Below are 27,215 nucleotides of genomic sequence, written 5' to 3' on the forward strand. Positions count from 1 at the left end.
GTCTCTATAGTTGCAAGTGCATAAAAATAGAAATTCACAGGAAGGGATGAGTTTTGGGAAACAACAAATAACATTCTGGATAATTGTGATCCAGAGGAAATATTATTCTATTTAGATAATATGAATAGATGGGTGAGATATAATGAAAAAAATACAAAAAAGAATAAAAATTAAATCACAAGATAAATATATGAAGAACCATGAACAGTTTGAGAGGATGTGGAATAAATTTATGGTAGATGTTGAGATCTTCCGAAAAGAGCGGCAAGATGATTAAAGAACAAAAGGCAATCAGGATGCATGAAGTTCAATTTTTTTTTCCTTCTCTCTTTTCAGTCAGAGTTTAATTTCCTTCTCTATCCTTCTCTATCTGTGCTTTGCAAAATGTTACTTACCGGAAAGGGAATATTATGTAGAATTTATAACTCAAATGCATTCCCACGACCACTTCCACTGCAACTGGCTTTAGCTATTTTTTCTCCAGACTTTAAGACAATCCTAAATATACCCATATCCAGACAAATCCACAATCCTTTGTCACTGACATGTATGGAAGCATTTGATTTCTATTTAACTAACATTGTTGTGTTATTTCTCAGTCCAGATGGGGAACAGGGCTTCTTGGATATTATTTTATTTTCATCCTGGTATAGGTTCAACTAAAGCACTCGATATGCAGCAAAGCCTCCCTTTTATATGCTAAGCATGAAGATTTCACCTGCAGTCTTGCATCTTTCTATCATGGTCTGCTTGCATTCATGACTACTACTTTCCCCATGACTGGCAACACAATGGCCACTCACCTGTCTGATAAGACAATGGGTGGTACTAATCCTCGGTTGCCACCACGTTCACCTCGCCGCCAGCCAACTGGGATTCCTCGCACAAACCACTCTTCAGGTTGAGCTATGGGACCAGAGCGGGGCACAGCTTCTGATTGGGAGTCGCCTTCTGAGAGAGCAAGAAAATGAATAATTGGTCGGTCAACAGGCTCTTCCCAACCCACCTGCAGAAGAACTCCTCAAAAGTCAGTGAGACAACATGTTTCTGCAACTCCACAAGGGAAAAGGTAATGAAAGTTTATTCTCAGCAGTATCTACAAAGTAATTGTAGACTATCTTAAGGATGGCCCCACCTTGTTCTTGTTGGAATAATTGGGTCTAGCAAATAAAAGATGCTTTTGTGTGCAGAAGGTGGACAGAAACATACAGTTGTCCTCAACTTATGATGCTTGCTTGGTGACCATTCAAAATTATGATGGACCTGAAGAAGGGGACTTAGATCCCAGATCCAAAGTTTCAATGGTCGCCACTCCTGCAATCACATGACTGCATGTTGGGGGTCGGCAATACTGCTGCATTTGTGGCTATTTGCAGCATTTTGTCGGTCACCAGACTGACCTGTATTTCAGTCATTACAACTTGCAACTGTAATGGGCAGGCTTAAGGACTATCAGCATTTAAGTATTGTATTGTTAAGCAGGAGACTGAAGCTTATTGAAAAAGCTTGTAAAATGGTCATTATTATTATAACTAGGGAATGGAATTCATAGGAGTATTTTTAGGAATACCAATGTCACATTATTAATGCAATAAGGGACTGGTTGGGCCATGATACATATTTTTCTTCTCTGCAGTATCTATGGGATGAGTCAGCAAAATTCATTAGGACAGTGGAGGAGCAGGAACAACCTTTGTCTCCTAAAATAAGGTGCAGACTGTGACATGCTTGTTCCATAAAAGGAAACAGATGTGAACCAAGGTCCCAAGGTATCTACTCATACTTACTCTTGCACAGACTGCCTTTAATTTTACTGCATGGCTAGATGATACTCCAATAAAGAAATGGAGCCCAGAAACCCATTTTGTATGTATCAGAAATCTACAGCATTTCCCTAAGAGTCACATTTAAAGCATATCTAAAGGAGAATGTTCAGTGTTGCTGAACTACAGCTCCCAACATCACTCGCCATTTACCATATTTAACTAGAGCTGAGGGACTGTGAAAAATGCTTAGACCAGTGATGGAGAACCTTTTAGAGACCGAGTGCCCAAACTTCAACCCAAAACCCACTTATGTATTGCCAGGTGCCGGGTGGGCATGGCCGCCGGGTGGGTGTGGCTCACCAGGTGGGCGTGTCTACAGTGGTCATGGCAGATGGGTGGGCGTGGCCAGGGTGGGCATGGGCAGCTTGATGTTGCTCCTGGGGAGGGACGCCTGTGGGGGCTGGGCAGGGTTGGGGGAGATCCAGGGGTCTCTGGTGGGTGGGGCGATGGGCAGAAGGCTGGTTCTGCGGGGTGAGGCGAGACAGGGTGGGGGTGCCATGTCACAGGGCAAGGCGAGGCAGGGGGTGGAGTGGCTGCTGCCTGACACCATCGGCCCCCGCACACAAAGGCCAGCAAGCACATGGGTGCTGGGATGCCTCTGGCCACGTGGGACCTCGGCAAGTTAGCAGGCAGCTGGTTGAAGAGGACGGTTGCCATCTCTGGGGCATGGTGCGCATGCCCACAGAGAGGGCTCCGAGTGCCACCTCTCGCACGCGTGCCATAGGTTCACCACCACTGGCTTAGACCCTGATCCAGGACACAGTTTCATGTCTGTATTTAGATAGATGGCTTCCTACATCGTCCTTCTCCCAAGAAGCTCAACTACAGACTCCCCACCACTGATTCCCTGTAACCTAACTAAGAATTCTTGCAATTCCACCCCCCCCCCCCAATGTGGAAGGTATCAAGCAAGGCAAAGCAAAACAGGTCACAGAAATTTCCCCTACACACACACACACACAAACACACACACACACACAAACACTTACCATCCTCACTTGCTGGAGTTTCTGGGGTCCCCTCAGTCTCGGGCTCTTCTGCTGTAGTCTCGAGGGGCAAGACATCGCTTTCGAAAGAGACACAAGAGACCAAAAAATGAGAACCCAGGGTTGTTTTCACATGACACACTTAACTAAGTTATTGGGCTGGGGCTGCACAGCAAAGCACACAGGCATACAAGCAACACACATACCAAGATTGTTCTTATTTCTTATGAACTTGCTTCCCATACAGTCATAGACCAAAAACATAAAGAGCATAAAAAGAGGAAAAAATATCAACACAGGCTACATAAAAGCTATTCACACTCATAGTGTTGGAGAGGTGATTTTAAAAAGTACGCTGTTCAGAACAATTGGGCCCTTCTGTGGATGGGGAGACAGAAACAACTAAGCAGGTACTACAGGTTTGTTAATATTATAGTCATATTTGCAACACTGCCATTATACTCCTGCTAGACTTTCCAGGCCACTCTAGGCATTTCTATCCACTGTTTCTATTGTCTGATAAGGCTCCTACCATAGCACACAAAGTGGCCAAATTCTGCATGACAGCATGTAAAATCAAGAAGATGCTCACAACAAGTTAGCAAAACAGTTTCTCCTCAGTTTTTCTTTCTTCATTTCCTTATGCTTCCTTTCACTCTCAGCAACCACTTTTATATTTATTCTTTCATGTTTTTATTTATGTGCCTAATGTACTACCTAATTATTTATATAGGGCATTTTTTAAAAAAATATATACATTTTAATCATATTTTAATCTTGTTACTTAGGCCTAAATTCCCGATGATGGGTCCTGTGTGCCTATCCCCCCCCCCAATTCCCTTGTATCACCCTTTGGCTTTTCTATTGTAAGTTTATATTTCTATAAAGCCTTTCTTATTGTATTGTATTATGCTGGTCTTGGGCTAAAAAAAAGTTCTTGTTCATTTGACACCAGTTTAGAAAAAGGAAGATAAAAGAAAGGTCGATGTGTGTGTGTGTGTGTGTGTGCATCTATGTATGTGACAGGGGAGTCAAACAGAGTGAATAGGCTAGAGTTGGGGGTCTAAGCCATTCATATCAAACCCACTGTTGTCTAATTTCAATCAAAGAGAACACAATTTCATCTTTTGCAGTGACTGTACTAGACTGAACTCTTTGTAGAAAGAGTACAGTTTCAGACTGAGACCAGCTTAAGCATCTGAGGTATAACAAGGGAGAGGGGGGCAGGACAAGCACATGGCATCCAAACAGTTGCAAAGGCATTCTTGAATAGGAATATGATGCATCTCCATTATCTTTGAACCCAGAGCCTCAAACCTCGAGAAGAGCGCATACCCTTCTATGTGGGGCAGAGAGCGCTTTGGACGAAAGTTAAACTAACCAAGTTTAATAGACTGTGTGCATGTAGATATAGATCTGTAACTAACTTGGTTAAGCATGGATGGGATCCCAGCTGCCACACCACCATGGAAAACTGACAAGGCATGATATGCAGAACCAGCTTTGCATAAACAATATCTGCACACAGCCCTGCTACTTGTTCCCCCAAATCATCCTCCTTTACCCCTTCTCATACCAGTATTCCTCTTCAGCCAGAGCCATGACTTTCTCATACTGGGGCCCAGGCAGCTGATTAACTCCAGGAAAGATGGCTTCATGATGGACGATCAGGCACTTTACCACCTCATTGATGTGAGGCTGCACTGACACGGCATCCTGGCCCGCAGGTACCGTCACCAGGGTGGGGCCAAAGCAGACAGCTAGGTTGTGGGGATCCATCATATTCTCATCGCTGTACTGAGATAAACTGCAGGAAAAAGAGGGGAGGGAAGGCAATAGAGTTCCCTTAGCCAAAGAAAGCTCTCGCCATGGAAATCCTAAGGAGTGGGTTTACTTGCCACCGAGGGTCTGAATACTCACTGGTTGAGGAAAGCAAAGAGGTACCGTAGAACCACCAGTACTGCAGATGGAAGCTGAGAAATGAGAGCCCGGAGGTGTGAGATGCGCTCAGCTAAAGGTTCCAGGTCTGGAAAAAAATGGATAGCAATGTGAGATAGAGGACCATGCATGGCAGAGTGTTGGATTAGCACTTCTATATGTGTGTCTGCACCCCCACAAACTCAATTAATTCTCATCTTTGAAATATTATAATTCATAACCTCTTTGCACTCAAAAAGAACAGTGGAAACTGGGCTTCCGATTTTGCGCAATAGCTCAGCAGCTCCGTACCCTATGGACAATTTTTTTCCTGTTAGGGGATCCTAAATGGGCCTAAAAACGCCCCGGAGAGGCAACAAAGAAGGAGGGGAGCCCTGCCGACCGTGAAGAGATGGCGGCCGATCCAGTCGTTCGGGGAAAGCCCTCCAGAAACCAGCAGAAGAAAGGCTAGCTTTATTCCAGAGTCTAGCCCAAGCTACAAGCAGCCAAAGCCAAAAAGCACTAATTCAGGCTTGATCGTAAATAACATGTTTGGAAATGGGTAACAATATCGATTCTCTCCCTTCTACTTGATAATTGATTTCCTGGAGAGAAAAAAACCCAAGAAGCAAAATCCTCCAAAAGTGAGGAGGGGGACTCTTGCCCCACCCTCTCACAGAAGGAAGCGGCGAATTAAACTTTTATGTGGGACAGAAATATATTGAAATGAAATGAATATAAGACTTAAATCTTAATAAGTTTAAAATTGGTGGAATTTGTTAAGATTTTCTTTTCAAATGATTATTGATAAAAACAGAAGAAAGTAATTGATTGTTTTGAAAAATGAAAAATGCTGGTGCTGACATCTAGTGGTGAATAAAAATATACAAGTGTAGTTGCTCTAATATAGGAATTGGCAGAAAGCCCAGAAAAAGATAACTTGTTTCTGTGACCTTCAATGTCTTAATTAAACAGAGAACAGCTGCAATAAAAAGAAAACATTTTGGGCTATTTACAAGGCAAGAACTATAAACTTTAGGGGAAAAATGATCTTCCTGAATTATAAATACTTATAGAATTGTGACTCTAAAGCTGTTTGCAAAGAAAGGAAAACTTTGATTTTTGGCTATCATGGAACATCAGAGACCTGCAGAAAGAACATATCAAGAAAAAACAAATACTTTCCTGAGAGACAAAAAAATGATAAGAGAAATTAAGAGAGAAAGAAAGAAAAAGATTTTCAACGAATACGAAGGGGCAAAATCCTCCCACAAAAACATTTTACTGGATTTATCTCCTGTACCTATGACAACATCTACAAGACTATGGGAAAACTTTTTGGCCCCGCAGAGCAAAGATGTTTGGCAAAAAAAAAAAAAAGGTTAAAGTTAGAATTAAGAAATTGGATGATGGGACCTATCAGATGGAATATTTAAAGATTAAATATTTGTTTGAATATGGTTTAAAAAATAGAAAAAATCTGGATATAAATGTATTTTAGTTTAAGAGGGATAGGCCCCTCAAGTAACAATATTCTTTTTTATTTTCTTTTATTTGTTTGTTTGTTTGTTTGTTTACGATATGAGACATATGAAAATGTTGGGATGGTTTATATGAGGGAAAGGTTTTAGATAAAGTGTAATTGATCTTGAGAAAATCTCAACTGAGATTTTGAGACAACACACTGTTTACCAGATATTAAGATGACTATGTTAAAAAAGTCAATAAAATATATTTTAAAAAAAGAACAGTGGAAACTGTTCATACAGTATGTTATTGGTGCATGAAGCAATCAATGTGTTATTTGCTTTTAAACTTTCCATCTCCGCCAGTGTTTAGCCCTATTATTATTCAGAAGTTCCTTGATTGTTTCAATTACTAAATCAAGGATGTCATTCAGCAGTTGAGAATAGTGATTTCTCTATGTTGCCCCAGAAGAACCTTATCATCACCTAAACCAGGGGTCTCCAACCCTCGGTCCATGGGCCAATACCGGGCTGCGGCATGCCAGCAACCAGTCTGCACAAACAAGAAAAAACCCCTCTATGGGATGCAGGCAACACACAAAACCACGCCCCCTCTGGTCCGTGGTAAAACCTCTCTCCACGGAACCGGTCCCTGGTGCCCAAAATGTTGGGGACCTCTGACCTAAATCCCCTCTTCTCAGTTAACATACCCTACATGTTGCCCCCAGATAAACTCTAATCTGCACAAGGGTCAAGGATCTCTTTTTGGCTGACATTTCCTGTTCTGAGAAATGCACTAGCACAGTGGTTCTCAACATTTGTGTGACGGCGACCCCCGTCACACAAACGTGCCGCGCATGCGCGGGGCGGCACGCATGCACGACGTGGTCCCCATGCGCGGCCCCATGCGCGGCACGACCCGCATGTGCGGTGTGCATGCGCGGCGGCGCCCCCATGTGCGGCGCGCATGTGCGGCGGCGCCCCGAGGGGGAAAAATGGCGGATCGCCTTGTTTGGCGACCCCCGAGAAATGGTCGATCGACCCCAAATGGGATCGCAACCCATAGGTTGAGAACCGCTGCACTAGCAGAAGTCAACCCAATTACGTTACCTGGCTCCCCCCTCTGCTTGGAAAATCAGATGCAAACAACTGGAAGCTATGGGGGAAGTGTGTGTGGAGACTCTCTAAACTTCCAGAAAAATAGGGGAAGGGATGAAAATGTCAACTTTGCTCCACTCCCAAAAGACAGGACTTCTTGATTCCTTTCCAGCTAGGGACAGGGAGAAGCAACTGAGCTGGGGAAATGAAACATGTGAGGAATGAAACATGTCTTTGGAACGGATTCCTAATGTCTTTCCCCTCCCAGGTCATTTTATCAATGATTGCCTCTTTTCTACAGAAAGTGGATCACAAAAATATCCTACATATCGCATATCTTTTTCCTAAGCCTAATTCCATCTCTTCAAAATGGCACAAGGGGTGGGAAGGGGAGTTTCTTGTTCCCAATTTTAAATTCCTATACATTTATTTTTATTTTTTATATTTCCATTTTATCCCATTTTTTCAATGTATAAGGGCATCTACACAACTAGCTATATAAATACAAACATACATACACAGAGATCCCATTAAAATTCAATAAAATGTGCATAAAGTTATTGTATAATTATTCAGCCATTCCTGAGGTCTTTACTTCAGTCTACAATTCATTCAATAAGCATTATTCACTGAATAAAACAAATTATCAAAATATTACTATAATTATTTAAAAACATTTCATTTGTTTCTAATTAGCATGAGATTCTTGCTATATTACAGGCTGCATAAACGAATTACAGGTAGTAATTACTGACACAATTGGAACCAGCAACCCCACTGCTAAGTGATATAGTTAAGTGAAACTTCATATGACCACACTGGACTTATGTTAGTTCTGCTGCAATTATTAAGCAAATCACCCACAGTCACTAAGTACAATATGATATGACCAAGACAGTGACTTCCTGCTGGCTTCCCCGTTGATTTTCTTTATTAGAGGTCAGTTGTTGCAAATGGTGATCAATTGACTGAGGGACTCTGCGACTGTTGTAAATTTGAGCTGGTTGCAAAGTGCTCAAATCGTGATCACATGACCTCAGAGACAATGCTACAGCCACAAGTTCAAAGACCAGTCATAAGTTAACTTTTTCAGTGCCATCATAACTTCAGATGTTTGCTAAACAAAGTAGTTGGTAAGCAAGGAGTATCTGCATATATACTGAAACTGGTGGAGATGTCACACTATATCCCTTTTTTTTCAGCTTTATTCTCTTGCAAAGAAAATACTGTAAATGGGTTTTCAAAAAGGATATATGTAAGAGAGAGAGGAAGTTCATATGTAAAATGCTAATTGTGATTGTATAAGAAATAACTTGTATACCCCAATGTAATGCATAAACATTCATATTTGCTATAACAACACCGAGGAAAAGGCAAATATACTTACGGGCTTTGGCCAGCAGCTCAGGAACAATATCATAAGGAAAGAGAGGTTTCTCCAGTCCCCGAAAGTACAATTTTAGCACTCCAGCCACTGAATCCAAATCATGCTGTACATAGCTATCTGCTAAGGGGTCCTCACCTAGTGGAGAAAAATAAAAGCTGCAACCACAGGTAAAAGATGGGGCCTAATCCCATGGTAGCTATGAAAATGTCTGAGTGGCTTTGAGTGTGGCAGCCAATGCCAACACTGAAGGCTGCTGTAATGGAGTCTGAAGGCCACTGTTTGGGTTATAACTTCAAGAAAAGAGTAAATGCATAAGAGGTATTTGAAGATCAGAATAGAGCTGGAAGGAAACTTGGAGGTCTTCTAGTCCAGCCCCCTGCTCAAGGAGGAGTCTCTATATCATTTCAGATAAGTAGCTGTGCAGTCTCTTCTTAAAAATCTTGAGTGATGAAGCACCCACAATGTCCGAAGGCAAGCTGTTTTACTGGCTAATTGTCCTCGCTGTTAGGAAATTTCTCCTTAATTCCAGGTTGCTTCTCTACCTTCTGCTTCTATGGCAGTGACAACAAACCTTTTAGAGACTGAATGCCCAAACTGCAACCCAAAACCCACTTATTTATCGCTGAGTGCTGGGTGGGATGTGGCCCACTGGGTGGTTGTGGCTGTGGTGGTCATGGCAAACTGGGTGGGTGTGGCCAAAGTGGGCATGGTTACCTCAATGTTGCTCGTGGGAAGGGATGCCTGTGGGGGCCGGGCAGGGCTGGGGGAGATCCAGGGGGTCTCTGGCCAGTGGGGCGGTGGGCAGGAGGCTCGTCCTGTGAGGCGAGGCGAGGCAGAGTGGGGGTACCATTGCTGTGGGGCAAAGCGAGGCAGGGGCAGGGGCAGCTGCTGCCTGACACCACCAGCCCCCGCACACAGAGGCCAGCAAATGCATGGGGGCTGACGGTGTCTGTCAGCAGCCACAGCCTGCCGGCTTCTCGACCAGCGCACTCTGAGGCTCCACAGCCCACCGCCAGCAGTTCAGAGAAGCCGCCTCTGAGCTGGACAGCTGGCCGACAGCTGAGGAGGCGATGCAGTGGTTGTGCCTGGGAAAAGGAGAGCATGCGACGTCAGGAGGGTCAGCAATTTTAAGAAAACCTTTTAAACGTCCCCCTCACCCCTCACCTTTCTCAAAGGCATTCCTGATCTCTGCTACTTGTGCTTGAGATCCAGGCACACGAAAAATACCTTCATGCTGGAGGCCTGAGTAAAGAAGAGAAAAAAATACCAAGGGATATTTTCAGTGAAGAACTCATGGTCTTCAAAGTTCAACTCCCAGCAAGACGCATGGAAAGAGGAAGGAAGGAAGGAAAGGGGGGTTAGCATAGACAGCCTTACCATGGAGGTTGATGAAGCGGATGCAACTTTCCACCACAAGGGGCACTGCTTGGCCTGAGGCCTGGAGTTACAGGAAGGAAAGCAGAGAGTCACAAGATGTCATTCTCACAACACACTCAGGACTGCTGGGAGCTAGGTTCCTGGCTGTCATGATTGGGCCTGTTTGTTAATGACATCTTTAGTCTGATTCAGCAGATACAGCAAAACAAAATGCTAGAGTGGGTATAGCTAAGAAAACAAACTTTGAATAGGAATTAGTTGCCTGCTATCTTAGCTCTAAATGGGTTACTTGTAGTTAGATGAATCACTCCTTCAGATTCAAACTTTTATCTGCAAGAGGGGCAAGAATAATATCTTAGGATAGTTGTAAGAATTGCTGTATTATAATATAATCTACAGTAACTCACCGCTGTAACAAGTGAATTGCTGTAATAGGTGATATAATGTGGGAAAAGATGGGTGAATAAAAATGGTTGCTGCTGCTGACAGTATCGGTATCAGTAGCTTATTTTATATGTGTCTCTTCTCCACACTGTTGCTGCTCTGCAGACATGGGAAGTTTTGGAAACAAGACAAAAAGCCTTTGTCATCAATAGCAGAAACAGAATGAGTGTGACCATCATTAGCAATGATCCCTCTTACTGTCAACTTCAACCGTCTAAACCAATGATGGTGAACCTATGGCACGGGTGCCAGAAGCAGCACTCAGAGCCCTCTCTGTGGGCACGCGTGCCATCGCCCCAGTCCTAGGCCTTCAGCTGGGTTTTATGAAACCTTTTTGTTTTAGGCCTCCGCCGCCGTATACAAAAAAAAAGGTTCAACCAATCAGTCAATTTCAACTTCTTGCGGGAAAAAAAAGATCTTGCAAAGTTGGAATTGATTGATTGAACTTTTTAGTCCCACCTAGTCTGCTGTTACCACCGCAGCCACGCCCACCCAATGGGCCATGCCCACCCAATGGGCCACACCCACCTGGCACTCAATGATGCATAAGTGGCTTTTGGGTTGCCGTTTGGGCATTCGGTCTCTAAAAAGTTTGCCATCACTGGTCTAAACAGTGCATTTCTATATTCACTGCAGTATACACATTGGAGGGATGAGAAAAGTTGGATTTAAATTGGATTTTGGGGCAACTAACTCAGTGGGCACAATTTGGCAAAGAAAATTAGGACCTTCCAATCTACATTATTATTACCCTGGGCTTTTGAAGAGAAGAATGTGACTAAGTCCCTGACAAAGTACGAGAAGTCCAAAATATCTTGGGCAAATAAAACTGAGAGAAGAAACTTTTAGAAAAGTACGTATTTTCTCTTTTTTTGTCAGGTACATCAATTGTACAGGACAATTGTGAAGATGAGAACCAGTTTGGTGTAGTGATGTAAGGCATCAGGCTAGAAACCAAGAGACTCTGCATTTTAGTCCTGCCTTGGGCATGAAGCCAGCTGACCTTGGGCCAGTCCTTCTCTCTCAGCCCTAGGAAGAAGGCAAGGGCAATTCACTACTGAAAGATGTTGCCAACAAAACTTCAGGGACTTGCTCAGGCAATCACCAGGGGTCCTCCAGCTACCCTACTCTAGCCATTCTTGGAAAAAGGGTGGATTCCATGCAGTTAATTGCATAATTAGCCCACCAAATTTCCATTCTTCTGAGGAGAGCTTCAAAGCTTTAGACAAATCATTTTAATTTCCCCTTTAAAAACTACAGAACTGTTCAGTCTATGTAACTCAATTTTAATATGGAAATCTGTATTATTTTTAAACAATCTCAACCATGCCCCAGCTAAGAAAATTGCTACATATTGTCCAGAATTGTAAAATCAAAAGAAAAAAAAAAACACAACTTCCTCCCAGTTTCACTTTTTGCACAAATATGGCAATGAGTGAGGGGGAGGGGGGCAAAAAAGAAATTAAGAGAACCAGACTTTCCCTAGTTAGGCAAGCACTGTACATCATAAAAAAAAGTGAAAACAGCTCACCCCACCCCAGCCCACTTCCGGTACCTACATTTATACATTTTTCTTAGTACTAATATGAAAGCAGTTTGCTACCATCTCTTTCTAGGATGATGTGTTGATTTCCTACAGTAGCCTCTATGTTTGAACTGAGTCTCTCCTTCTACTGCAGGTGTGACAGCTCCTTGTCACTGTGTGTGTGTGTGTGTGTGTGTGTGTGTGTGAGAGAGAGAGAGAGAGAGAGAGAGAGAGAGAGAGAGAGAGAGAGAGAGAGAGAGAGAGAGAGATTTTGTCTCTGTGCTTCATTTGGGGATCAAAGGAGATGTGGCTAGGGTCATTATAGTATCATCAGAGGAAGAAGGGCAAAATGTTCACTTCTCTTCCCTATGTTTTTTTTTTTTACTAATAGCCAGCAAAATTGTTACAGAGACTTTCAACAAATTAGCACTCATTTTGCCCCTTAAAACCTCTTCAAATGGGGAAAAACATACAATCATTGCAGATGGAATTTTAAAAATGGAGTGCCATTATCACAGGGGAGGCTTTAAAATACTTATCTGAAGACTGAAATGCCAACTTCCTCAAACTGGGGAAACCCATTTGATGGTTTTGGCCCCAGGCACTTGTGAAAGAAAACTGAAGAGCTATGAAGGCAGGGATGGGTAGGGGTGGGGATTCACATGTGGCTTGCAGACTATTAAAATGCTCATCCCTATCTTCCCATGCATATAACGGAGCAAAAGGACTCAAGGTGTTAAACACTAAGGCCCATTCACTGTTTAGTACAGAACAAAGCTGGGCAGAGGGGATAACAGGCAAAGTCTTTCTTTCTTTCTTTTTCTTTCTTTCTTTCTTTTACTTTCTTTTCTTTCTTTTCTTATTTTTTGCAATTTTAAAATATTAATTTAATATATTTATTGAATATAGTAATGCACAATGACATTACAAACTACGACATTACGTGTAATCTAAAGGTAGAAACAGGGTGCATATTCACAATGAGGATCAAAAGCTGCCAGTATGTCATTTTGCCCCTTCACTCTCATACATACCCTCTCTACATATGATTGCAAAAAGACCTGATAAAGCATAGTGATTTCCCATAGGCATGCTGGGCTTTGAGTTCAAGTTCTCACACGTTTACAGTATTTCCAACATGTGGGTAAATTGTGGGTGGAATCCAAATACAACATGGTAAGAGTAGATCCATTGAAACCAAAGAGAAATTAATTGAGAAGAATTCAAATCTGTATGAGTTCAACAGATCACTTTAAGCACAATGTATGTCTAGATCAAACCCCAAATCTCTTTTTTTAATCTGTTTATGAAAACTAAAGTAATGGTATGATTTCTAAACCATCAAATCAATCAAATCTGCATAAGCTATTAGTGGTGTGTGAATCAAACAATTCTGAAGAAAGACAATTTGTAGATTAACGATCACAGCACGCAAATGGTTAGAACAGGCGTTGCCTACAGGAAGAGATAAAAATGAACAAATGGTTTTTGTTATCTAGGATCTGTTACTTGCAGCTATTAAATAAATTCTTTTAAAGAATGAACCAACGAATGAATGAATTTGCTTGATTAATTATGGACAAATATGAAGCAATCAAAAGCTTTTAGTTCAATCGCATTAGCGTATTTTAATACCCTTATTCTAATGCTATAAAGCAAATTCTGCAGAACCTTTTTTCACACATTGTTTACCTGGAAAGGTATCATTTCTTTTCATATGTAATCAATATTTTATTTTATTGTTAATTTATGGGTATAGCTCCTAGTCACTGGCTGGTTAGGCAGGAAATTTTGGTTCAACTTACTTGGCTCAGGTCCCCAGAGTCATTCCTATATTATCAGTTTAAAATTCAAAAGAAGTAAAGGACTCCAGGCTGTAATCCATAAGGTCCACAACAAGTTATGATGACAGCAAAATGATGACACACACATGGCAAATGCTGCAATGACATTTGTTGTCAACAAGCACATGTGTTTGCAAGATCTGGGTGATTATGTCATCATGCCTTATCTGCCCCTTTGCCTCTGTGGATGCTAATGCCAGCACACTATTTCTTGGAGCACAATATTGCAACTATAAACAGCAAAAGCAGGGAGTGCTTGCCACAAAGTAGCAGGGACACAAATTCAAAGCTTTCCTATACAGAACTGAATTTTTATAGCCCTTTTTAATGGATTGAAAGAGACCATCAGATAATGGATGATATATGGCTAAAACATACATTCATGTCGTATCTCGAGAACACATCAAGATCTCTCAGTTACAGGTAAACATTTTTTTAAAAGATGGAAGAGCGCATGTGCAAAAATGCAAGAAACGTAGCACTGCATGCACACATATGCACTTACATACAGAAATGCAGTATAAATATTCTGATGTGCAAAGCATGCCTCATGCAAGGTTAGCACTTTATAGTCCCACAAATGCTTGTAGACACACTCATACATATATATATATATATGAGCAAGTGAACAAGTGCACAAACACCCAGAATCATGGTGTGTGTTTTTTTAATGCAAAAGTACAGTCCATCCCACAAGCACCCTTCCATGCCCCTTAGGGTGGCAGGCCTCCCCTATGCCCCACCCACCGAGTCAGGCTACCGTTTCCCACCGCCAGTCCTGTACCTGCTTCCGTGCCTGTAGCCTCCGCCTCCTTGGGCAGCAGGGACAGGAGAGACAGAGTGAGCAGACATGTTACAGGCAAAGGGAGCAGCAAAAGCCATTGGGGAGAGCCAGAGGCAAAAGCTGGGCCAGAACAGCGCAGAGTATTCACACTAGGCAAAGGGCAAGAAAGCAAGACTAGGAGCTGGGCAGGAGGGGAGCAGCTGAGGGCAGCAGCCGGTACCTCCAAGAAGGCCTGTAGATCACCCTCGAAGAGCTGGTGATGATAGTGCGAGGGAGTGTGGGACCGCCAGATGCGCTGGGACTGTGGCCTGGAACCAACATTTTTGTGGTGTGGGGGAGGAAGGCAGATGTCAGAGCGTCCCCTCTAAACTGGAACGGTCTCCTCCCCAGAGTTCTGCTTGGATTCTCCATTGCAGAGTAGGCCTGAGGAATTCTTACGAAGGCTCACCACCACCACCACCACCACCACCACCACCACCACTACCACCACCGCCTGAATCTGCAATTTTCATTAATCCCAGGATTTCTTTTTACCTGGCTAATTCTCTATCCACCGCAGCACCTGGGAAAGCAAGAAGAAAGAACAAAAGGAGACAGACAAGTTAGATTTGGAGCCTTAGTGGCTTTATTCGGGCCTCTGATTTAGAGTAAAATCAGAGAGCTTGTTGCTCATTCAGGATCAGCTTGTGGCTTCTGCAATAAGGATCTCATTGGAATGAACGCCCCTGATTGCTTTCTCATTGGGGCCAGGCTTAGCAAGAATCTGGTTTCTGATCAAAAAACCAGAGCTGTACAAATTGACAGCAAAGCCAGTCAATCGCCTTGTGAAATTTCTTTCACTGCTTTCCAAGAAGAAATATCAATTGACAAGCATTTGTCCTTTATTTATTTATTTTAATTGCTTTTAAAATAATGCCAAAGGGGGGGATATAATTATGCTAGAAATACATATATTTTCAATGAAAAAGGGGGAAAGTACACAGATGCTTTTTTGTAGAAAATGTAAAAAATACAACAAAGGGAAAAAGAAAAAAATAGTATAACATTTTAACAGAGAATATTTACAATTCTATATATACAGTACTTAATTTAATGCAAATATTATTCAAGTACCTGTATATTTCTAATACATTTATATAACTATCTGCTCTTGTCCTACTCAGCAAACCAATTTCATCTCTCTCAAAATATATATAAGGCTTTTAAAATAATACTTTCAATAAAGCACAGAATTTATATTTGATCAAGTAAACATGACAAAGGAAAGCCGTGCAGGAGAGAATCACAGATTTTACCTGAAATGCAGGCCACTCAAGGAGGGAATCTGCTTTCAGGATTTAAAGACTATACTGTATGTGTGTGTTTGTGTTTGTGTGTGTGTTTTACAGAAAGGAATGCAACTCCCCAATGGACTGCTGTCTCTTCCCTAAGTGAAAACAATTTAACAATTCTCACCACCTTTTCCACAGAGCACCTTAGGATCAGAAATTCTATGAAAAGGGTACCAAGGCAAACTTTTTCAGCAACCCGTAATTTTGAGGATATTCTGGGAGAAAGCATGACAAAGTGATTTATTCTTTTAGATATCATCAGGTGTTTCTCAAGTCCTTAGAAGCTGGATGGACAGATGGGTAGGTGGGTGGATGGATGGACAAATATATTAAATACCAATGCTAGGCTTCTAATCAAAGAGTTCAGATATTGTCTATTCCTTCACACCTCACCTTTCTCTATCGCTTCCTTCATTTGGTCATGCTTTGCTTGCAATTTTGTTTGAATGCTTCGTCCAGAGAGATATTCTTTGAATTTCTGTGCAAGAGATAGCATGAAATCTGTTATCAAAAAAAGCAGTAGGAGATTCGGTTGAATGGGACAAATATTTTTATATATTGATCAAATCCAAGACGTCTTTCTGAAGCTTTCAATAAATTGGAACCATACCAGGAAGACTGAATGAGACAGAACTTATCTTTCATCCTTCACAAATATTTAGAGTTTTGTTGCATCTAGTCACATTTAGAATGCAAGAAGTGGCCCGGTCTCTTTTCTAGATAACTTAGATAATTGGAAAGAGCTAAATCACCAACTTCAAAACTAGAAAGCATTCCACTATTGAACAAAAGAATCAGAAACTGGTTTTCACTCAAATCAATCTTCTATGATTTATTCTCACTCCAGTTCTCTATAGTACCTAATAGGTCAGAGATTTTCACTCTAAAGCATATTTGTGTTTCTCCACTCTGGAAGAGAAAATCCAAAGCCACTTTCTTTTTGCCTATGTTTCTAGAATGGGGCTGAAGGAAGGGTCTCTGGCAATAGGTCTTGCTCAGAACATCTCTGAAGATGTTCACCCTATCAGTGATTTCGTAGAGAAATCATTGTGGAAACCTATCAATAGCACAAGTGACCTCATGTTGTCTTATATAAATAGGAGGAGGGTGCGTTATCATAAACAAGTTCTAGTGAAATCTAGATTAATTTAAACAAAATAAAGTGAGGCAGCATAACTATCTAGATGTACTAGGTTATGGTGTCCTCATCTTTATGACGGCATAATTAAGGGCGCATTAAGTTTAATTCTTTTAGGTATCTAGGATTCTACCATGATATAGAAGCTTTCTGTATCTTGCTGGTTGGCCCGGCGTTTTGCCAATGCTTGCTTCCCACCAGCATCAGAACCGGTGGACTTGAGTGACTCTGTAGACTGACAGCCTTGAAAGGCATCAAGTGCCTCTGGCTCCTCTGCTGTCACAAGATCTATCAGACTTTGCAAGGTAGCCTTCAGAGTCTTGTTGACCTGTGAAAGAAAGTAGAAATTTCTATACCAAGAACCTTCTACAGCAGAAAGGTTCTCCTAAGAGACCAGCTACATTCTGATGGAATTCAGCTCTAGCACTAAGGGAACGGGAAAGGCATCTGCAGGACAGTCAATGGCAGGAAATTCCGCCACCCCAGCACTTCTCCTTTGCAGTTCCCAAAATTAATGAAAATTGATTTTTGAAATTGAAATTGAAACCTGAAAATTAATCCCTGTCCACCCCCTCTCAATTGTACCTCACTCTCTAATGGTACCTACCTCATCTGTCTCCAGGGTGATGGCATTGAGACGTGACTGGATGTGCTGGAAACGGGAAACTAGTTCATTTCTCAGTGGACCCTCAGCCCGGACTTCAGATACCTGAAGATAGAAAAATTACAGAAAAGGAAGAATAAGGGCCAGCCTGAGCAGAAAGCAAAAAATCTAGAACAAGAAGCCAAGAATCATCTCACCTCATCACCTTCATAAGGCTGGTAGTCAAAGGGCGCAGGAGGGCAATAAGCTGCAGGGTTGGCCTCCATCATCCTGGACTTATCTCCCAATGGATCCAAAGCATCAATTGCCCCTTCAATAGCGCATAGGCCCTGTTGCCAAGATGCTTGGGCCCGTGACTCTGCGGCTAGGTAGGTCCTCAGTACTTTGCCCAGCGAAAGGTGGAAACCAAGGTCAAAACACTGGAACCATGTGATAAAGATATCTTTAGTTATCAAACCAGACTGATGGTCATTAGGCTCCACTGTTGACTGATCCCCATATCTTTTTCAATAGCTGCACAATAAGACAACAGGCACAACTTTTGTTGTCAGTCCATCTTTTCTATGACATGCAAATGATCATTTGCTATAAATGCAGAGCCAATTATGAAATTGATAATAGTGAAGAAACAAAGCCACGATAAAGTGTGCAACAGATTTTGCAAGAAAGAAAAGAAATTCTGCAGGATTTGGAATTTTGTGATTGTAAGATTAGAAATCTATAACATTTCCTGGTTTAGGACCACAGGAAGAAAGCCAGCCAAGTAGAATGCCCTTGAAGCTTCATATCAGAAATTTATATTTCAATTTGGACAATTATATCCTAGCATGGAAAACTCCGACTCTTTGTTGCCACCTAATAGTCATCTAAAATTTTGTAATTAAGGTACAGTAGCCCTATTTCAGTTGGTTAGCAAAATTATCCCAGTATCTTTTTCAAACTTTCCATTTTCATCTGTGAGGGCTAGACCTGTATCATTTTTAAATGGAGAATGCCCCCATTAAAATAACTGTTAAAATACGGTAGACACTGCCTTTTCCCAAAATAACCATTTAAGACAGTGGTTCTCAACCTTTCTAATGCCACGACCCCATAATACAGTTCCCCATGTTGTGGTGACCCCCAACCACTTATACATCACCGGGTGCCAGGGGCGTGGCCAAAGAAAAGGGGAAAAAATGGCGGACAGCCTTGTTTGGCGACCCCCGTGAAATGGTCGTTCGACCCCAAATGGGGTCCCGACCCACAGGTTGAGAACCACTGATTTAAGAGTTACAGGGAAACAAGCCAACTTCTCTATACTGTATCTTTTAAAACAGTGGTCCCCAACCTTTCTGGCTCTGCAGATCGGTGGCAGAAGCGGCGGCCGGGGGGGGGAGAAAAGGGGATGATTGCACAAATGCAGCTGCGTGCACACACTCGCCTGCCACTTGTGCAGCCCAGTTCCCAACGGCCTGCAGCCCACATCAGGCCCCAGACTGGAGGTTGGGGACCCCTGTTTTAAAAGGTACCTATGTCCCACAGCCCTGATCCAGCGGACTCTCTCCTAGTCCAAAACCTTTTTGGAACTATAGTTCTGTGAAGAGAGTGCACAAAACCTATCAGCAATTTCAACGTTCCCACCATACCGAAGGTTGAAGAATACTTTAGACAAGTCATGAAGTTACACCGGAAGAAGACTAGTATACATTTGTCATATACATGGACTCATGCCTTTATATAAACACTGACAAAAGGAATCCATAGGAAGCCAATGTTTTGGCATCCGACATTTTAGTGCTAACCCCTATATTGCTGACACAGGATGGGCATGGAGAGAATCGACTCACATCTAGCAGGTCGGCCACATCGCGTACATAGTAGTTGCTCATGGCAGAGTTAGCAGTGTGTAGATTCAACAAGTAATCATTCCGAGCCTTGGCACATTTCAGCTTGCTTTCCAGGAATTTCGACTGTCTCTGTGAAGATCAAAAAATCATTAGGTTAAAATTCCAGGCTGTCCTTCTTTCTTCCTTCCATTTTGCTCCACTTAGTACTTTTGCAAAGAGCGTTCTTTTTCCCCTGATAAATAATGGCAACAATTTCTCATAACCAGAACAACCTCCTTCCTAGCAGACATTGTGTGGTAAATCACTGAGCAAGAAGGGAGAAGATCATCTCTAAAATCACTGAAGAAAATCACTGGACTCGGTTTTATAGGTGTTTTATGACCATAATAGAGACACTGTGATCGTTAAGTGAATCCAACAAATCCAATGAGTGTTTTTTGCTATTTTCAGTTGGTTTCACAAGAGTGCAGGATGCTGCAACCAGTTGGAAATGCAAGGTGGATGCCAAATGCATAAAATGCGGTCCCATGGCCATGGAATGTGTGTGGCAATCGTAACTTCAAGGACCGTTCATAAGTAGCTTTTTGGAAATCCAACATAACTTCAAATGGTTGTTAAGCAACCAGTTATAAATTGAAGAATACCAATATCCTATTTCCTGCGATTCAGGACTCCTATGTGAGTAGGGACAATGCAAACACACTGTCTGCCTTGCACTACCCCAGCAATTCCATTGTTTCCATTGTTAAAATGGCAAGTTTTGAGATGTAAAAAAAAAAAAATCAGACCAAGATAAATCACTTCAGAATTTTTTCTACATACAACATATAAGTGGCATAATTCAAATGAAAAACAAACTGAAATATTTTAGGGGGGGGAATAATAAAATACATACAATAGGAACTAAAGATAGTAAGCACTAATCAAATGGATTCATGTAATATAATCTAGGCCAATCTGTCATCACCTCAAGAGTGAAAGCTGCAAAGCTGCAGCGTGAACTTCATTTAGATGCAAGACGTTAAGACCGATGTATCCTCCATGACTGCAAGAAAGTCGAATCTTTAGGACTTAAACAAATTTTCTTCCACATTTCTAAGGGACATAAAGGAAATTCTGGCAAACTCAATGGGCTGGTATCTGGGTGAGCTCAGTTTGCACTAGCATCCTAAAATGATTAACAGATTTACGTGAATGTTGGAACAACAGTGTGTTTAGTAGGGGAGAACTTGTAACCTATGCTATTGTTTCTTATAGACAAGTGCTATCAGTTTTCTTATTTAAAAACAGCCTTGTGGGATGGAACTAACCTGCCTCCACCAAGATCACAAAAGTTTCGTATCAGCCCACCAACAGCGGAAGAAAGAACCAAAGAAAAAGGAACTGGCTTGTGGTCTGAACTTACTGGCTCAAATCATTGCAAGGTAGGAGATGGTCACAGGTTTTGGTTGACCTCAATTGCCACCCAATCTGTGGTCTCCCAAAACTTTCCCCCTTGTATGGGGAGATTATCTGGTGCACCTTTGAAAAGGAGCCTCTGGCCATCTCTTGCTCCCTACCCCTGCTCCCAGGTTTGAAGCTGGAATGAAAAGCTCCATGAGTTGCCTCTTCCCAGGAACAATAAACTACAGATCCCTCCTCCCTAAAACTCTCCATCTCAAAATGGGAAAGGAAGATTAGGGCTTATGGGCTGCACTCACACAGCATATTTAACCTAATTATTAAATTTTCTGCATTTGTCATCCAATATACTGAGCCTCAAACAACACGAGTGTGTTCATAAAACACATTAACCCACAAAAAAACTAAGAACTAATACACACAAATTTATGTTATGCAAATGCCTTTTGTCCTGATCCAGTAAAGCATGCTGTGTGAACAGGTTGATAGCCCCACAGCTCTAAACCAAACTAATTTACGCCAATATAAGTCCTAGTATATTCAGTGAACAGTACTAGCCTCTTTACAAAAAGACCCGGTCTGTAGGATCACAATTTCCAACACTCCCATCCCCACCTTCTAGCTACCTTTTCCAGGAGGCGCTCCACCTTCCGAAGTGAAGCGCGACGGGGGGTTTTGTCAAGTCCTGCCCCACCCGGGGATCCACTAGGATCAGAATGCTTTCCGCCACTGCGCTTCTCCTCTTGCCGTTCAGCCTCACGCAGCTTTGCCTCAGCATTCAGACAATCAATGCGGTACGTCTGGTATGACTTCATAGCCTACAAATCGACAGAAGCTAAACAGCTCAAACTTGCCAATCTTTGTTAAGAAAGAAGAACAAAATTTAATCATAACTTTAGAGGAATAAATAAGCTGAATTTGAGCCAACAGTAAAATGTGGCTACAAAATGCAGAGGCGATTACCTTTTCAGAAATATAATTTTCAAATCATGAGAAGTAACTATTCAGTTCTACTGAATTCTGCTTTCGTTAGACCCTATTTCAAGTATTATATCCAGTCTGGGGCACCACAAATAAAGGAGGATTCATAAAACTGAAATCGGTTCAAAGAAAGGCAATCAAGATAATTGGGGACTAGAAACTAAGCATCAGGAAGAAAGATTTAAGGAGGTTGGGCATTTTAGTCTCGAGAAAAAACAAGGAAGAGTGGATTCAATAGCATTCTTCAAATGTACAAAAGGACACCACAAAGATGGAGGACAGGCTTGTTCTTTCTCATTCCAGAAAATAAAATATGAAATTATGGTTAAATTTCAGGAAGACTGATTCCAACTAAGTATCAGAAAATCTTTCCTGAGCACTTGGACAGCAACATCAGTTGCCTAGAGCAGGGGTCCCCAACCCCTGGTCTGTGGACCAGTACTGAGCTGCAGCATGCCAGCAACCGATCTGCACAAACAAGCAAAGCCCCATCTGCAAGATGCAGGCAGCACACAAAACCACACACGCTCCAGTCCACAGAAAAACCTCTCTCCATGGAACCAGTCCCTGGTTGCCAAAAGATTGGGGACCTCTGGTCTAGAGAGATGGTGGGCTCCCCATTACTAGTATTTTTCAAGCCAACATTAGACAGCCATTTATTGGGAATACTTGAATATGAATTTCTGCTCCGAGCAGAGGGTTGGACTTGATGGCCTCAGTGGCCCCTTCCATCCTAAATGCATAGTCTGGGAAAAGGGGCATCACAGAATGAGACCAAATGAGATGACAACTGCAGGATAGGTACTCTTTCTTCCCCACTTACCATCTGCAACTCTGAAATTGCCTTCAGGAGCTCATCCTGCATCTGCTGTTCCATCTCTTTGCTCTGACAGGGAGAAAAAGGGAGGAAAAATTAAGATAGGGCATCCTTGGCTGTGCATAGTCTACTCAACTATAGGAAAAAATGGAGACACTGTTAATTGCAGAAGGCTGAGAATCTCAGCTTTAATTTTTAAGAAAACAAGTATTTAATCCTTATTGTTATGGAAATATAGTTCCAAGTCAGCAAGCAATGCTTGGGAATAATCATAAACATGGCAGTGATTAACAAGGATTTCCAGTGACCGAAGGGTAGATAGGTCTTCAGTGCTCAGGCAGTTCTTGGCTTCCCTCCAATGACACAAAGGATTTACATAAGCAGTCTACATATGCTTTAAAAAAAACTAAAAAAGGGCAGCCAATTCAGACTCTCACTGCATAAAACTACAGACTACCCTAGCAAGAAATGGTTGAATACAAGCAAATTCACATATAATAGGAAAACACAGTTTCCTGTTTTATGATGGCGCATGTCTAACCTCAAAGAAGTAAGGTCTTAAAAAATAACATCATGAAAAAAACACCAAACCTTCATTCTGCATGTTGCCTACACTCATAGAACTGTGATTTGCTGACAACATAACATCCTCCTTATAGTATGAAAAAGGAAGAGAAGGGAGAGATGGAAACATACTAGCCTGGTGCTCATACCAAGTCACTCATTCCTTAGAAAAACACAATGCAATTGTATGTGCCTTTGAGTCAGTTTTTAACATGTGATTGCCTGCACAAGTCTCTGCAGTTTTCTTGGTAAGATTTCACAAGTGGTTTGCCACTGTCTCCTTCTTAGGCCTGAGAGAGAATATCTAACCCAAAGTCACCCAGCTGGCCTTGAACCTCAGATGGGTGTGGAACTCACAGTGTCCCAGTTTCTATACTGATGCCTTCCTCACTACACCAAACTCATTCTCCAGTTTTCACAGCCTGTTTCTGTAAAATAGAATCCTGGTATTGCTTGCAGTGTCTGTTTCCTGACCTGATCAATCTAGCAGGGCTAACACCTTCTTAACAATCCCATTGGATCAAACCAAGGTTAGAGAATACCTGAATCCTTTAAGAGGATAGCTTGTCTGATAGGTTTGCCTGTTTTATGCTACATTTAACACTTCATGGGAGCATTTGGGGCTGGCCACTCAATTTTCTTCTCTTTGAGAGTTCTCAGTTATAGTGTTCTCATGCATTCAATTTATAGGGAGGTAAATGCTTGGCTGAAGGCAGCATGTGCTGAGCCATCTTATACTTTTTGAATGGCAAATGTTCATCTATTGAGTACAGTTGTCTTCTTTGCCTATAGGTAAGACTTAAATAATCAGGAGTTGTGATCTATTGTCAAAGAGAAGGCTTGCAAAGTGCTGGATTTGTGAGTACATTGTTTTCAGATCAGAATCTAGAAGGTAGTTTAGTGTTAAGAGCCAAATAAAAAACATAGGAATTGTGCACGACTTTGAACTTGTGGTGAGCAAGATACAAAACTCAGAGGGAGTATGGGGCTGCACACAGAGATCACAAGGAGATACTGAATAAAAATAGCACATTGGGCCCAGAGTATATTTGAGCCCATCCTTCATAGTGGCATGCCTCTCCATACACAACACCCATGCTTTTGGTGCTGGTATTTCACAACCATGTTCCAGGTCACCAAGCACTGCTTTGCCAAGTAAGGAACTGGATATAGGAAAAGATTTCCCACGATTACTTAACAATCACAGAAACAGTAGCCAACCTCTGAACTGATCAGGAGAAAACTAGGGAAAATATTTTGACACAGAGGCCAGAGAATCATAACAATTCTTCTTTTTGTCCACTTCCCCTTTTCAATCAGCATAATAACTGGCTGAGAGTAAAGGGAGATTCCAGCAAGAGCAAGGCCGAGGGATAGTATGGGCTACAAAGAAGCAGCCTTTGTTCAAGCCTACGACTGTACAAAGTCTAACTTTAACAGACATATCAAGCTGATTTGAGAATGTAATCCACCTTGCTCTCACTCCAAAGCACTTACTTTCCGGGCCAATCGCCCCACATCCTCGCTGATGTGCACCAACCGAAGCACCAAATGCCCTGTGTAGATTTCACTCAGTGCTCCATGATCCCGGCTTGCCTGCCGTGTCTGATTCAGTATTGTATACCAGCAATTCAAAGGAGAAGGGAGATTCTGATCCTTCCTGCATGTAAAGAGGGAAGCCCTTTTAATCTCTTACTGCAGGAACAATGCACTTAGTATCTGCATCCTTAGCTTTTATCATCTTTTATTTCTCTTCCTTATTCGGGTTTTTTGTTGTTGTTGTTGTTCTATTGCTCTCTACCATTTATTTCCAAGGAAGTAGTTAGTACCTGAGACTGGTCTTGGCCAAGCCTGGTAGTGTGCTGGATGAACGTCAACTGTCTAAAAATAACTACCACTACCCACAAGGTGGAAAAACTGTCAGGAAGGAGTTGAGCTCTGGAATTGTGGTCAGCCTGTTCCAGATCAGGTTGTACTAACTCTGAATGAAGAGGTCTGCAGGGTGGGGGAAGATCCAAAGCTGCCTCTCTATGATTGTAAAAGTGGCAAGGAGTTTGTTTGGACAACCATATTTAGGGTACCAATTGAGACCATTCCTAAGCCATTTGGACCTGACAACAATGATCAAAACTTGGTCATAGCCTAACATGACTGCTATGTTGTGTTTCACCCATTTGCATCATAATACTCTAAGATTAAAGTACTGCATACACACACAAAAAATCAAACATGGCTGATAATTGTCTGTTCTATTGTCCCATCTATTACAGCAATGTAGTAACAAGATTTAGGCATCTTTCACTCTTCCTGCTGCTCAACTTCTATGTTCAACCTATTGTTGGAACTACGCATCTACACATATTTTCCTCGTAAAAAGGAGAGGTGCCGTTCATGTGCTAACATTGCACTGGTGCATCAAACCAAGTATTGCTGCTGAAGTAACCTAGTCATTTTTTCCTTCTATTCAATTGTGTCTGATTCTTGGAGACTTCCTGGACCAATCCTTGCAGTTTTTTGGCAAGATTTTTCAGAAGTGGTTTGCCTCTACTTCCCAGAGATGAGAGAAAGTGACTGGCCCAAGGCCACCCAGCTGGCTTTTATGTCTAAGGCAGGACTAGAACTTATGGTCTTTTAACCACTAGACCAAACTGGCTTCCAATCTAGTCATAATATGAAGCATTTGTATCCTCTGGGATAAATTGTTAAATATAATGTAGCGTCACACAAAGTTAGTTGCAGATAATGTCATTAATCATCCTGATATAGAAAGTCTTAACCCCTGCCATCAGCCCTTTCATTAGCAACCCATCATCGGCCATCCCATCAGTTGTTTTCTCTACTGGTGACCACCTCCAGAAATATTTTTTTAAAAATAAAATAAGCAAAATCTAGCTTTCCTTAGCAATATCAAAATTGCTTTTGAGAAACGGTATTTCATGGATATGATTGATACATTCTGCTTAACTTCTCAGAGGAGGCTCCCATCCATGAGAACCAAGCAGAGTGAAATAAGCCCCTGCAGTTTTCTTGGTAAGATTTTGGAAATGGCCATTGCCTTCTTCACAGGGCTAGGATTGAGGAACTGGCTCAGTGTCACTCACCTGGCTTTCTTGCCTAAGACAGGTAAATGAATACAGATTGGTATTATTATATACTCTGGACCTTTACATTTGGAGATCCTTCTTGTATATTATGATATTCTAATCAATTATAATTATGTTAAAGTATTAATCAATGTTTTATTCTATATTTGTAGTGCACTTAATTATAAGCTTATGGCAAATAAAATTACCGTTACTGCCACTATATGGGTGCTATATTCTGTCAGTATGATCAGCACCTCATGTTAAGCACCACATCTGTTTCAACCTGTTCTCCTACTATTACTCTTCAAATATCCAGGGATTTTTTTGTAATATTTTTTAAGCAATCATGGTTTTCATATGCTGTTACATAAAATACAGGTCAATGTTGTTGTACTTTCAATTTTCTTTATGAAATATTCCCAAGCGGAGGGTCCACATTAATTGACAAAAAAGTCAACCCCAGGAGTTTTCTATCAGAAGTATGAAACTAATTCATGGGTTATGAAACCTGCTCCACTAAAACTGAATTGGGGTATTGACTGAAGAATATGTAAAAGGTCAAAGGGATTATAAAAGGGAGTGCATCCCATATCTTTAGCTCTCCCAAGAGATTGGAAGTCTGGGAAAGATTAATCAGTTTTCTAACAAAAAGGAGAAGGGGCAGGGATGACGCGTGAACCTAGGCACACCCACAGGAAACTGGGCTAATAAGAAACATTACAACAAGGCTTACTAGTCACCAATTCATGAACTTTCTATTTCTTCCTGTATAGCTCCTTGCTGTAATGACTCATGTATAATAAGATATAT

General features: G+C 41.7%; 1 protein-coding gene across 2 annotated transcripts in view; it reads right to left on the minus strand.

Moving 5' to 3' along the window:
- The window catches only part of ARHGAP4 (Rho GTPase activating protein 4), a 46,236-nt gene that overhangs the window by 3,646 nt on the left and 15,375 nt on the right, over positions 1–27,215 (minus strand). The window contains exons 3-19 of one of the 2 annotated variants that reach the window (XM_039328691.1): positions 24,817–24,979; positions 22,762–22,824; positions 21,584–21,775; positions 19,557–19,685; positions 17,925–18,146; positions 17,731–17,832; positions 17,257–17,451; positions 16,379–16,463; positions 15,189–15,216; positions 14,655–14,682; positions 10,058–10,118; positions 9,845–9,922; positions 8,681–8,815; positions 4,733–4,838; positions 4,389–4,619; positions 2,816–2,892; positions 804–951 (exon numbers count right to left, since the gene is read on the minus strand). In XM_039328691.1, coding sequence (XP_039184625.1) covers positions 804–951; positions 2,816–2,892; positions 4,389–4,619; positions 4,733–4,838; positions 8,681–8,815; positions 9,845–9,922; positions 10,058–10,118; positions 14,655–14,682; positions 15,189–15,216; positions 16,379–16,463; positions 17,257–17,451; positions 17,731–17,832; positions 17,925–18,146; positions 19,557–19,685; positions 21,584–21,775; positions 22,762–22,824; positions 24,817–24,979 — 2,043 coding nt within the window. Of the gene's footprint in view, positions 1–803; positions 952–2,815; positions 2,893–4,388; positions 4,620–4,732; positions 4,839–8,680; positions 8,816–9,844; positions 9,923–10,057; positions 10,119–14,654; positions 14,683–14,874; positions 14,963–15,188; positions 15,217–16,378; positions 16,464–17,256; positions 17,452–17,730; positions 17,833–17,924; positions 18,147–19,556; positions 19,686–21,583; positions 21,776–22,761; positions 22,825–24,816; positions 24,980–27,215 lie in introns of both variants that reach the window. The other variant, XM_039328690.1, reaches the window with a different exon arrangement.

The sequence above is a fragment of the Crotalus tigris genome, unplaced genomic scaffold (genome assembly GCF_016545835.1).
Source record: "Crotalus tigris isolate CLP2741 ecotype Arizona unplaced genomic scaffold, ASM1654583v1 scf7180000024383.4638030, whole genome shotgun sequence".
Taxonomy (NCBI): domain Eukaryota; kingdom Metazoa; phylum Chordata; class Lepidosauria; order Squamata; family Viperidae; genus Crotalus; species Crotalus tigris.